Source organism: Geospiza fortis, unplaced genomic scaffold (assembly GCF_000277835.1).
Source record: "Geospiza fortis unplaced genomic scaffold, GeoFor_1.0 scaffold73, whole genome shotgun sequence".
Taxonomy (NCBI): domain Eukaryota; kingdom Metazoa; phylum Chordata; class Aves; order Passeriformes; family Thraupidae; genus Geospiza; species Geospiza fortis.
The window spans coordinates 563,902-576,131 of record NW_005054581.1 but is presented as its reverse complement, the minus strand read 5'-3'; the positions used below and the strand labels follow the sequence as shown (position 1 = coordinate 576,131).

Sequence of the window (12,230 nt, the reverse complement as noted above, 5' to 3'; positions counted from 1 at the left end):
GAGAGCAAATGCAGGAGTGTGACAGTGTTCACAGGGGTCCAAGGATGAGGGAAGAGATGAGGATCTGACTCCATGTTTCAGAAGGCTTGATTTATTATTTTATGATATATATTATATTAAAACTATACTAAAAGAATAGAAGAAAGGATTTCATCAGAAGGCTAGCTAAGAATAGAAAAAGAAAGAATGCTAACAAAGGCTTGTGGCTTGGACTCTCTGTCTGAGCCAGCTGACTGTGATTGGCCATTAATTAGAAACAACCAACATGGTCCAATCACAGATCCACCTGTTGCATTCCACAGCAGCAGATAACCATTGTTTACATTTTGTTCCTGAGGCCTCTCAGCTTCTCAGGAGGAAAAATCCTAAGGAAAGGATTTTTCATAAAAGATGTCTGTGATACAGGAGCACGTCCCAGGTACCAGAACTGGCCTTATACCTTTGGTCTCCCCCACGAAATGTCATTTTTCCCCAATGCAAACAGCAGACTCCATTGTTCTTCCTACAGGAACATCCCACATTCCCTTTCTTGTTCAATTTTTTTCCTTCCCACCCTTCAAAGAAGCAGTGTTTATTTGGGTTGAGTTCATGAGCAGAGCTTGGATAGGTTTATGAGCTCTATGCCTGAACCCACAGACAATTACAAACATGCCTGGCTGCCTGGCTTTGTTAATTAGCTACCAGCAATGCTTCATTTTTCCCTCTGTGGTTTCCTTCTGAATTAGTAGGGCACTGCTCATTAGTTCTCTTCCTCTTTGGGATGCCACAGTTGAACATTATGGCATCCACATATGCCAGGGAGCTGAGAGTACAAACTTGATTTGTTTGGACAATAAAAAGTAATAGTTGCGTTTAGATAATTGAACAAAATAACAGCAAAGCTATTTTGACCTGTTGCAATCTGTCCTTCCCTGTCCCAGTGCTCCATTTTCTTGTTTCCTGATCCATTGGAAAAAAAGACTGGAGTAAGTGTCCTCAATCATTTCTTGGTTTTGCTTTGAAATATGAAATTTCTCTTCTTCTAAATCTGGTTTGGTCTAGTGGGTGTCAGCTGATGGGACAACAGCAGCAAATCAGCATGTGCCAGTTTGGGCTCAATTCAACCAGAAACAGCACTTCCAGAAATTTAATGCTTATTTAGTAATTTAACACAAACTAACAACAGTAGCAACCAGGGTGGTAAAATAATGTTTTATTCCATGAATGAACAAACACTACCATGCCACATCCTAAAGTTCTTTCTACAAAAAGATTGTGGACAGAGCAGATTTTTACGTTTCTCAGTTCAAGTTCATTTCAGGCTCTTGAGCCTGTTCAGCGTAGCAAAATCTGGACACGCAGCATTCTCATGGTCTATTTGGCTTTTTGCCAGTTAAAGCAGATTTACACTGTAGTTCTTGTTCACACAATGTCGATGCACTGTAAATTAAAGGAGATAATCCCAACGAAACTAGGTAATTCCTGTGGTTTATCAATATATTTTTTCATGATGGTCAAAGTACAACCAACATTCAAAGCTTAAAATAAAGGTAAGAAAAAAGACACACTAAAGAACACAATGGAACATCATCATTGCTGTCAGGATGTGAGTTTACCCACAGTACTATGTAAAAAGTAGGAACTGGCATTGACATTCAAGCTGTTAAAACAAGAAAAGAAATGACATTAATTGTTATATTTCCAAGCTAGTGCTTCTAAGGAGTCCTGACCAGCAAAGAAGTGTTCCTGCATGCATGTTGAACACAAGACTAATATTGGATTGGGGATCTGACAAAGAGCTGACTTACATTCCTTTATATACAACAAAATGAAATATACAGTATTAATACTGGCTGTACATTTGGTCAGAATATTTTACAAGGAGCGACACTGTCAAAATTCTTATGATGCAGCACGTGGAAATGGATGGAGGTTGGATTTCTTTCTGAAAGCTGAATGTTTTCACAAGGAGTTTTAAAAGTTACTTTCCACTGCTCAAATGAACAGTTAGACCTTTTAAAGCAAAAAAAAATCCTCCTTTTTTTTTTTCTTTTATGGTTGTCAAAACTAGTGTGAACAGAAGAGACAATTAAATGTGTTTGGAATATGCTAATCACTGACCTGGAATAAAACTAAGCCACAGACAGCATGTGCAGTAAATCTCTGCACATTGTCTCTGTTTAAATGGCTTTATAAGATGATGTGTGAGGTCTCTGGTACAAATTCCTGTGCCACAGCCTCACCTAGCTGTTCCCTAGCAGGTTACCAACCATTTGTTCCAACTCTAAAGAAAGAGAAAGAATAATCATGACTGTCGCATATTTTTCTACATTGCAATAAAAAATATCTCAATGTAAGCTGGTTTAGCTTATTTATGTGCATATTTTTCAAGGCTGCCAAAGAAAACACTCAATCTTGCTGGCAAGACCTATTTTGGGAACTCAAGAGTGAGTTTTTCTTTGCTTTATTCCAATAGATCTTTTAATATCTGGGTAGCTCAAGTCCCATTGCCTCATTAGACCCCTGAGGTCTAAAGTGAGTTGGTTAATTAATTTTATGTTTTTCCCCATCCAGAACAAGCTGAGAAGCTAATAAGGTAAGCATGAGACCCAATGAACAACAGAAGTAAAAGCCATACAGAATTAACAAATAATTACAGAGAGGTAAAGATCAGGGTAGCTGTAGTGATATTTTGCACAACTGGGTTTGTGTATCCTGTAGCAATGACAAACCTCCTGAAGATGGAAAAGAGCAGGCATGAATCTGTATCCTTCAAAATAATTGTGCTATAATCTTCTCTGTGTATTAGATTAGATTTTTTGTTCTGACACACTGTGATGCTAACTATAGCAACCTTAATGTGGATGATGGATTTCACTGCTACTGCTTGACTGCTTGACTGCAAAGAGACATCAAATCTTCCAGTCCTCAAAGTGGTTTCTTGAGGTGTTCCTTCAAGTTCAACGTCTTACCATTTTCATTCTATAAGTCATTTTGTGGCAAACAAACAAACAAAAAAAAAAAAGAAAAAACAAAAAAAAAAAAAAAAGAAAAAACCCAACCAAAGAAAAAGAATATGTTGGTTGTGATGGATTTATTTCAGACAGCAGTTTCTGCTGAGTTCACCATGCTTAATGTTCTTCCATTTAGGAAGGAGTTGCTGTCAAGTAAAGCAGAGGAGCTGCTTTCAGTTTGTTTTTTTTTTTTTGTTTTGTTTTGTTTTTAAATACATGCTAACAACATCTCTTTCTTCAGGAAAATGATCCAGTTGCATATTGTCAGAGAGATCTGCCTTGTGCTTAGCACGGACAAGTAGGGTTAATCATCCTCCTCCTCCTCCTTCAGTGGGGCCAGTGGGAGTTTGTCTGGAACCTGGAAACACTCCACAAAGAAGTTGACAATGGACTGGTACAAGTGCTGCTCCAATGCTGCATTGCTGAAGTAATGGCTTTGATCAGGGTAAATCTGCAAAGAAACAGGTAAATACACACCTTTTAGAGCTGAAAGTCTCAGGAGTGACCACCCACACCTGCAGCTTGAGCTGCATCTCCTCAGCATCCCAGGGCTTCCCACGGATGCTCATGAGCCCTGCGGAATTTGGGCACCACAGTGCCCTGAGTGCAGACCTGCATCTTCCTTCACAAGGAACCTTTCTGGGGTGGAGGATTTTCTATTTAATTCTGGTTCAGTCTAAGAAGAACCAGCCCACACTTTCCTTGTGAAAACCAAAAAACTTGATGTTTTGGAGAGAAATGGCATTAGGTTACACTGAATAAAATGAGGGCTTTAAAGCAAAAATGTCATTAATTAAAAAAAAAGCTGGAGAAGTAATTAAATTGAAAAAAAAAAGGTGAAGCCAGAAATTAAATTGTTTAAACTCAACTCAACAAATTTGGGCACCACAGTGCTCTCAGTGCAGACCTGCATCTTCCTTCACAAGGAACCTTTCTCGGCTGGAGGATTTTCCATTTAATTCTGTTCTCAGAAGGTTCAGTCTAAGAAGAACCAGCCCACACTTCCCTTGTGAAAACCAAAAAACTTGCAGTTTTGGAGAGAAATGGCATTAGGTTACACTGAATAAAATGAGGGCTTTAAAGCAAAAATGTCATTAATTAAAATAATTTAATATAATAAATATTGCTGGAGAAGTAAATAAATTGAAAAAAATTGTGAAGCCAGAAATTAAATTGTTTAAACTCAACTTTGCAATAAAATGGAGCAGGTAACTTGAAGAGGATCATAATGGGTTGTCTAGGCAGGGATGCTAGGGTGGGTTAATTTTGGAACATTTAATGGCTTAGACATGGACCATTCAGCAAAATAGAGATATAATTTGGTGGAAGGTAGAGCTGTGCCATTCCCAGTGGGATGTCAGATTTAGGTGACATATATCTTTGTAACTTTTCTGGTTGATTTAATGTAAAACCCTGTTTCCCCAAAATTCATCCTGGATTTCTTCTGTTGTTCCCAAAGAAAGTCAACATGCAGAAATTCCTTATGGATATGTCTCTCACAACCTAATTTACTGTAATTCAATAATTGTTCTACAACTGTCCAGACCAAAACACTGATGTTGCATAAGCATGGGACTAATAGAAATGTTATATGCTGGTGCTACTTCTACTGCCAGGCTGAGTTTGCAAGTTGTTTTTCAAACCTTGCTTCATAACAGCAGCTCGAGTTCAAATAGGGAAATAACTGTTCAAATAGGAAAAAAAGAAACATATACTGTACCTGCAAGCTGTAATTAGCCTTTTCCCTAATTAGGTGTGTGATAAGGTCTGTAGTATGCTGAAAATGGATTTTTTCTGTAAAAATAGATCGCAATCATTAAAGAGACAAATTTAATTAACGAAAATCAAAGCTATCACAAACATATAATGAACTCAAATGATGGGCTAACTTACCATCAGCAGTAGGATGAATGATCAAAAATGTTTGGTCCTTTAGTAACGAGATTCTGTGTGATAATTTGCTGATCTGTGAAGGTAAAGGTTGCAATAAGATTAAAAATCTTGTTAGAAATTAGCAATTTATATGGAGGCAATTGAAGTGCTTATTTCCATTTAATACTTTATCACCAGGATTACAAGCAGACACCAGCACAGCATATTCTCCTGGCTACTTATAGATCTAGAGGTAAAATAAACCCCACCCTGTGCTGGCAGGGCAGTGTCAGCAGCAGGAACACGTCAGAGACCCTCCTCTGTTCTGAAAATATTCAATAAAAGCCTGAACTGTAGAATACATGGAAAATATCAAAGCGAATAAAAAACTCTGATGAAAAGTGTGCCCAGGTTCCTATGCCTAATAATACTTCATGGGTCTGGAGGGACTTTGGTGTATTTTGGAAGCCAACCTCAATGAGTTCTGGCATTTCTGATACGAAATTCAAGTGTCCACTGTTGAGAACACCTTTGCCCTCAGCTTGTCCTTCAGATGCACAAGGGAATAAAAATACAAACAATTTCTAAAAGATCAAAAAGCATTTGCATTAATGTAGAGATTATGAGTGCAAAATTTGAGAGACAATGAGCTCAGAGTTTAGGTAGCCAGGAGAAACCTTCCCTTGTGAGGGCACAGGATGGAATCTGCTTTCTCTGTGAGAACAGTGCCAGACCTTTGCTACCTTCGTGTCTTCTGGCTGGAGACAAGGCTTGGAAGCTGAACAGATTTTCTCTATAACCAATTTTGTTTGTGTGACTATCCTTTATCAGGTTTTGTCTCCAAGTAATTTCAGCACAGGATCCAACTGATCCCATCAGGTGTATTAAACAATGTCTTCATTAACTGCTGCTGTGCTTCCTTTTCCATGTCCTGCTCAGTTCTGGCACAGAGTTCTGCCTATCTGAAATATCACAAAGTTTGAGAAAGCCAAGCTGAGTTTCACTTGAATTTGTTTATCTCAGAGAGAATCAAAGTGGCAAGACCATTGGCAAGAACTTTCCAGGAGGTCATGACACTGTGTCCTCTTGGGCACATTTGAGTCATTCAGCTCCTTCCATCTCTAAAACTGTATTTACCCAATTTAGAGGGGCAGACACGAGGGCTAATCAATAAAAACTTCATCCATGATTACTATTAAGACAAGAAAAGCAGTAAGCAGGCTGAAGGACACCTTCAGAGCTTCACTAGAGAGTCCCTCTTGCATAACCTTGCTTCTTCCCAAAGGAGAACACATGGAAAGAGAGTTGAGAGCCAGTTCACATTTTATCAGGGAAATGCAGTGTCCATGCAGTTACCTCGTATGCTCTGTTATCAACCCCGTGCAAGCCCAGGTATCTTTCAGAAAAGGCTGAAGCTTGAAGAGAAGAAATGAAAATATCACTTTCAGTCAGGAATACACTGGTGCTTCTGAGTCAAATATGGCAAATGCTAAAAAAGCCCTTATTTTCTAACATGGCCTTAATTATAGAGAATGCATTTCTAAAAGTTTTTGAAAATGCACTAAGGATATGTGTGATACCACAGTCTGTCATCATCACCATGGACTTCTGGTCTCTAAATAAAACAGAAAAACCTTTTTTTTTTTCTTTGTTAATGCAACTGAGATAGAAGAGGTCTATCAGGTTGTGTCCCTTTCTCCTTTCACATGGTCCCTTCTCCATCAGCAGAAGTTCCCTTTGGTCTCAGGGATAATTGCACAGCTCCTGTAGTCTGGCTGAACACCACTGAGGACCCTGGCAGCCCTCTGATTGTCACTGTCACTAAGTGCAAAGGGAACTGCTATCCCTGAGGGAAAGGACCCCCACGTGCAGGGCAGTGCTGTGGTCAGAGGCAGGATGGGCCAGGCAGACTGGACCTCAGCTTGCATGGGAGGATGCTTCAGGCAGGAAGGAAGCAGGTTCAAGGCACTGGGGGTGGTTGGTGGCAAAGGCTGGAGGGGTTTAAATACAATTCACCTTTATTTAAAAGGACTCATAAAGTGATTTGATTGCTCTAACTACCATGGCTGGTCCTACTGGTGCAGCTAAATAAATTGCTTTAGTGGGGAAAAAAGGTGTATGACTACTCCTAAAAAGACACAGAATATAAAATAAGTAAGATCTTGGGAAAGAAAAATGGCAGGTGGGAAAGGATAGGGAAGAAACATCACTTGTGGTCAGCAGGGGGGTCTGTGGGCTGAGGAATGGGATTTACCATATAGTCTGAAGTCTGTCACTGGGGAAAGAGCAGCTCCACAGGTGAACACCTGGTTGTCTTCACCAGCTGGAAGCATGTAGGTGCTGAGGTAACCACCATAATCCTGGAACAGAAATGGGATAGGGGTGTCACTGATCTTGATGGGAGGCACTGCTGCTTTTGGGTTCAGAAACAGGGTAGCTGAGACCTTGCAGCACATGCTTGGCCATTACAGAGCCTGTAACACCTTGCCCTGGAGAAACACAAACCAAGGGACATCTCCTGAAGGCAGGAGGGTGGTGTGCCCAAGAGCTGGCCTTTTTCATCTCACTTTATGGCTGTAGCTCTAACCAGATCTGTTACCTCTCCAAAATGTTTACTTTCTCTTACAGACTTTCTCTACTTAAAATGAGCATCGCATTTCCTTGTCTGCTGCCAGCCTGTTAACAATTCCCTTCAGAGATGCTGCTCTACATGCAGCTCTCCTCGCCTACTCCAAGCCCTTGTCTCTCAAGTAAACAATTTCTACTCGCAGTCCCACTCTCATCTCAAACTGTTTGTACTTTACAGTGCCTGTTTCCCAGCCAGCCACACACAGCAAATCAGCCTCAGATATCCACAGGCTTGTTGTACACATGAGTTAGATGTATCCACGTTCCCACAGGCTTTAGGAGACAAGATGAAAATGAAATGGAAGTTTGCAATGGGAAAATATAAGGAACTATCTGATGATGTTCTCTGAGCAGCAGTCACTTTTTGCACTTGGAAGTTAATTTAAAAGAAGTCATTGGTGAGTACATCGGTGAAATGAAAGCCTCCACCTTTAACAGCACTAAGCAAGGTGCAGTGTATCCCAAAAATAAAAGTCACCATTGATATATTCAATAAGTCAGGGTTTAACTCAGCTGTTTAGCCACATCAGCCAGCTGGGACAGCACACAGGAGCAATGTCACAGCATTACCTTCCCAAACACACCGACTCTTGTTTTATCAATGAAATGCTCCTGCAGCATTGTCCTAGAACATGAGAGAGGAAAAGCAATGGGTTAAAAATATTTTTCCCTTCAAGAGCAAAACCAATGTGATTTTAATCAGCTTTAAATTAAACTAGCCCCAGAAAAAAATCATAGAATGGTTTGAGTTGAAAGGGACCTTAAAGCTCATCCAGTTCTAACTTCTCTGCCATGGCAGGGACACCTTTCACTATTCCAGGTCACTCCAAGCCCCATCCAACCCGGCCTTGGACACTTCCAGGGATGGGGCATCCACAGCTTCTCTGGGCAACCCGTGCCAGTTCTCACAGCCTCTCACTTAAGAATTTCTTCCCAATATCTAATCCAAACCTGCCCCTTTTCAGTTTAAAGCTCTTTCCCCTTAACACAGACAACCCAAATCACACCAAGCTGCTTTCACATGGATCTCTCTGATTTAATCTTGCAACCCCATGTGTTGGATTTGACCAAGGAGTGGCATCAAATAACCTCCCCCACTTCTGGAAGCCATAATAAGCTATTGCACTGCGATTGCAATACTCTGATAGTGGATTGAATGTGATTATGTGCAGAATAAATCTAACAATATGACAGGACTTGACATTTAGGGTTTTGCCCTGGTTATTCTGTTTAAAAAGTTTAAGGATTTAAAGATGGATTTTTTCCAACTACCAAGCAAGCAAAAGATTTATGTAGGAACAGATATTCAAGCTTGCTGGTTTGTAGCTGTATGACTGGATAGAGCTAAAAATAAATAGGCTTTGAACATGTGATACAGATAAGTGTGCTCTAATTTAGCTCTGTTTAAGGCTTGTTTTTCTCCCTCTGCTCTGGTTGACATGAGCTCCCTCTCACATGCAGTTGTGATTGCACAACATTGTCCATCCCTCCCATATCCTTGCTCTACCCTACACACCATTAAAGCAGCCAGGACTAATGAGTCTTGGATTAATTATCTGTGGTATTTTTGGGGTTCCCCGGATGGAGGAGGAATTTAGAATCTGACTCCATGTTCTTAGAAGGCTAATTTATTATTTTATGTTACTATATTATATTAAAGAATACTATACTAAAACTATTCTAAAGAATGGAGAAAGAATACAGCCAGAAGGCTAAAAAATAATAATGAAAAAGACGTGACTCTCTCCAGAGCCCCGACACAGCTGGATGGTGATTGGTTATTAAGTAAAAACAATTCACACGAAACCAATGAAACATTGTTGATAAGCAATGTCTAAACCACATTCAAAAGCAGCAAAACACAGGAGAAACAAATGAGATAATTATTGTTTTCCTTTTTCTCCAAGGCTTCTCAGAGATAATATTGTTTTCCTTTTTCTCTGAGGTTTCCCAGGAGAAGAATCCTGGGCAAGGAGATTTTTCCAGAAAATATTATGGTCACAATTATCCCAATAAACGAATTCCTTCTGTAACAGTGCCATTCACCTGACAGCTTCCAGCTGATCCTTCTCTTCCAGAAGGCCCAGCCTCCTCTTGACCTCGTGCAGCAGCTTGGCGCCCTGGAAGCCGCTGCCGCGCCCATCGAACTTGAGCACGATGGCGCTGTGGGAGCTGACCATGACGCTCTCCCACGTCACTTCAAACCTCTCTGTGACGATCTGGCTGCCAGGTGTGCCATCCCTGGAACAGAAACGGGCATCAAGGAAAGGTAACAGCGCCCAACGCCCTCCCCAGGGCTGTGGGATTGCCGTGGGTGGGGACCCACAGCCCCATCGGGCAGGGTGAGGGAACACAGGTTTCTGGAAGGGGACACCAGTCTCTGCAAGGATGGTGTTATACATGGATAATGAGATGATTGGCTCTCACAATTAAAAGATAACTATTGTGTGAATATTAAGAAAAGCTTTAGTGATGTATAGTTGTTATAAAATCGAATGAGGCCAGACTTTGACAAGAAAAAGGCTCTTGCTTATTAAAACCAACTACAGAGGACAGAGAGTCCGAGATAAGCTCAAACTCTCATGCAACAGCCCAAAAATAACAATGTGTCCCAAACACACTGGGTTGTCCCCCAAAAAGCAAGCCCCTCAGAAGGAGAAGAACCCCCAACTCAACCAAAACCCTAATTTTTATAACCCCTCTCAGGTCCAGGATTGGTGGGTCTTGGATCCATGCGTTGATTGGCCAGTTTCTGGCGTTCTCATTGGTCCTTATCGATATTCATTCTGGACCAATCATTTCCTCAGGGCGTTGAATGATTGGCCAAGTCCCCTGTCCAATCACCTCCCACCCCCATTCGACCATCACCCCCACCAAATCCTGGATCTCCCCTCCCCAGGACCCCCAACAAATATTCATCAACGCGCCCCAAAACAACAATTCTCAACTCAGCACTAATTTAACACAAATTGAACACCATTTATAACACAGTTCTGTTGTTGTAGTTTAGATGTCCTCTGTTCTCCCCATAGTTCCCTTTCTCCCCTGTATTGTTGCCATCAGACAGCCTGGGCTGTGTAGGACAGGTAAAAGAAGGCTGCACATGTGCCCCTGGCATGGGGCAGCTGGGAATGGAAAAGCTTGGGGGTGCTTGGGGGTGGGCATGGCAACACCTGGCCTCCAACCAAGTTACAAGAAAGCAGTTTCCACTGATAAATAGCAAAGAGGAGCTGACTGACAGACTTTGGGAAGGGCCAGGGCTGGTGATGCAACCCCCAGGGGTATAAAAGACTGAGCATCCATCTTGAAGACGAACTGGCCATGTGGTATGCACGAGGGGCAGTTCCCAGGGCTGCAGCTTTTTCCTTATATCGTCCTTTGTTATGTTTTTGTTAAGGTTTAATAAACTTTTTAAAATTTTCAGTGAGAAGTTGTCTCTCACAATGGTGTGCAAGAGGATGATTGTGTGGGATGGGTTTTGAGGCTGGGTGGAAGCTGTGGGTTGGTTTCTGCCTCCCTCTGTGTACAGCAGCCTCTAAGCTGAGGTTTGAACCACACCTGCAAGCACATTTCTAACAGGTCAGGATTCCTCCTGTGAGTAACCAGGTATCAGTTGAGTTTTGTCTTTATTATGTCTGCTCTAATGTATATCTGTTTTTTACCTTCCCCAGAGTTCTTTTTTGATTTCTGCTGAAGTCGTTCTGTCATCACTGCTTCACACAAGTATAGAGGGAAAGGACTTTTCTGAAGTTAAAAAAACAACTTAATAATGACCAATTTGCCTCAGAATTGAGAAGGGGAAAGGAGTGGGCAAGACCTCCTCTTCACCCTTCTGCTTAGGGTCTGATCCTGTACAGGGGAACCATCTTGAGAAATAGAGACCCTACTTCAGCCAGAAAAACCAAGGGATGATGATGATGATGGTGACGATGACTTTAAGCAATAATTTTAGGCTGAGATTACTGTAGAGCCACTGGCATATTTATCCACTTATTTTTTGTCAGTTTTGGGGTTCTCAGAGACATTGGGCACTTCACTGCAGGACTTCAATGCACATGTGTCTCCAGTCATTTACATTTATCCAAGTGAGACCCTGGCCCACCCAGCTCCAGGGGCAGCCTAATCAAGTGCTGGGTGCTTGATGAGAGCCAATCTTCCTCCAGCACTTTGGTAATGAAGCAAATTTTCTCTGCAGTAATTTAATGACTTAACAACATGCTCCCTGCAGTGGCTTTGTCCTTCATGGAGACTTTTGCAGGGTGGCACAGGCATTCACCAGGCATTCATCCCTCCTGCATGAGGCTTTCCTCTCATGGAGTGTTCCCTGGCAGGCAGCAAGTGATGCACTGGGATGCAGCCAGGGCCAAACGGGTTCTTCCAAGGTCAGTCAATTCCCTCCCGCAGTTTCTTTCCAAATTGTCAATAAAACCCACTCAGTAATGTGTATTATTGTTTCTAAGTGTTGCATAAAGAAATTCCCATCTGCTCTGCCTGGCAGGAGGAAAACCTATGTATTTAATATAAATGCGGTGATATTCAAAGGTTTCCAGCTCTCTCTTTGCTGTCACTTCAACAAACACCAGCACTTAAAAGGGAATGATTTCTGCATGAGGGCACCTAAAATTTGAGCTCTAGTAAGGCTGACTGAATTCCACTCTAAAATTACCTGTTAATCATAAGGTGGGTGCCCTAAGCAGTGGGACAGGAAGCCAAAATTCATCTTGCATTCCTCCTCCT

At 41.5% G+C, this 12,230-nt stretch overlaps 1 protein-coding gene across 1 annotated transcript in view; it reads right to left on the bottom strand.

Annotated features, from left to right (window-relative positions):
• Positions 1 to 1,172: 1,172 nt before the first annotated feature.
• DPP6 (dipeptidyl peptidase like 6) overlaps positions 1,173 to 12,230 on the bottom strand; it is a 566,729-nt gene continuing 555,671 nt past the window's right edge. Inside the window, exons 20-27 of the mRNA XM_031064313.1 lie at positions 9,540 to 9,734; positions 8,064 to 8,118; positions 7,120 to 7,225; positions 6,222 to 6,280; positions 4,887 to 4,959; positions 4,714 to 4,787; positions 3,259 to 3,444; positions 1,173 to 2,977 (exon numbers count right to left, since the gene is read on the bottom strand). Coding sequence (XP_030920173.1) covers positions 3,298 to 3,444; positions 4,714 to 4,787; positions 4,887 to 4,959; positions 6,222 to 6,280; positions 7,120 to 7,225; positions 8,064 to 8,118; positions 9,540 to 9,734 — 709 coding nt within the window. The 3' untranslated portion in view covers positions 1,173 to 2,977; positions 3,259 to 3,297. The remainder of the gene's footprint in view (positions 2,978 to 3,258; positions 3,445 to 4,713; positions 4,788 to 4,886; positions 4,960 to 6,221; positions 6,281 to 7,119; positions 7,226 to 8,063; positions 8,119 to 9,539; positions 9,735 to 12,230) is intronic.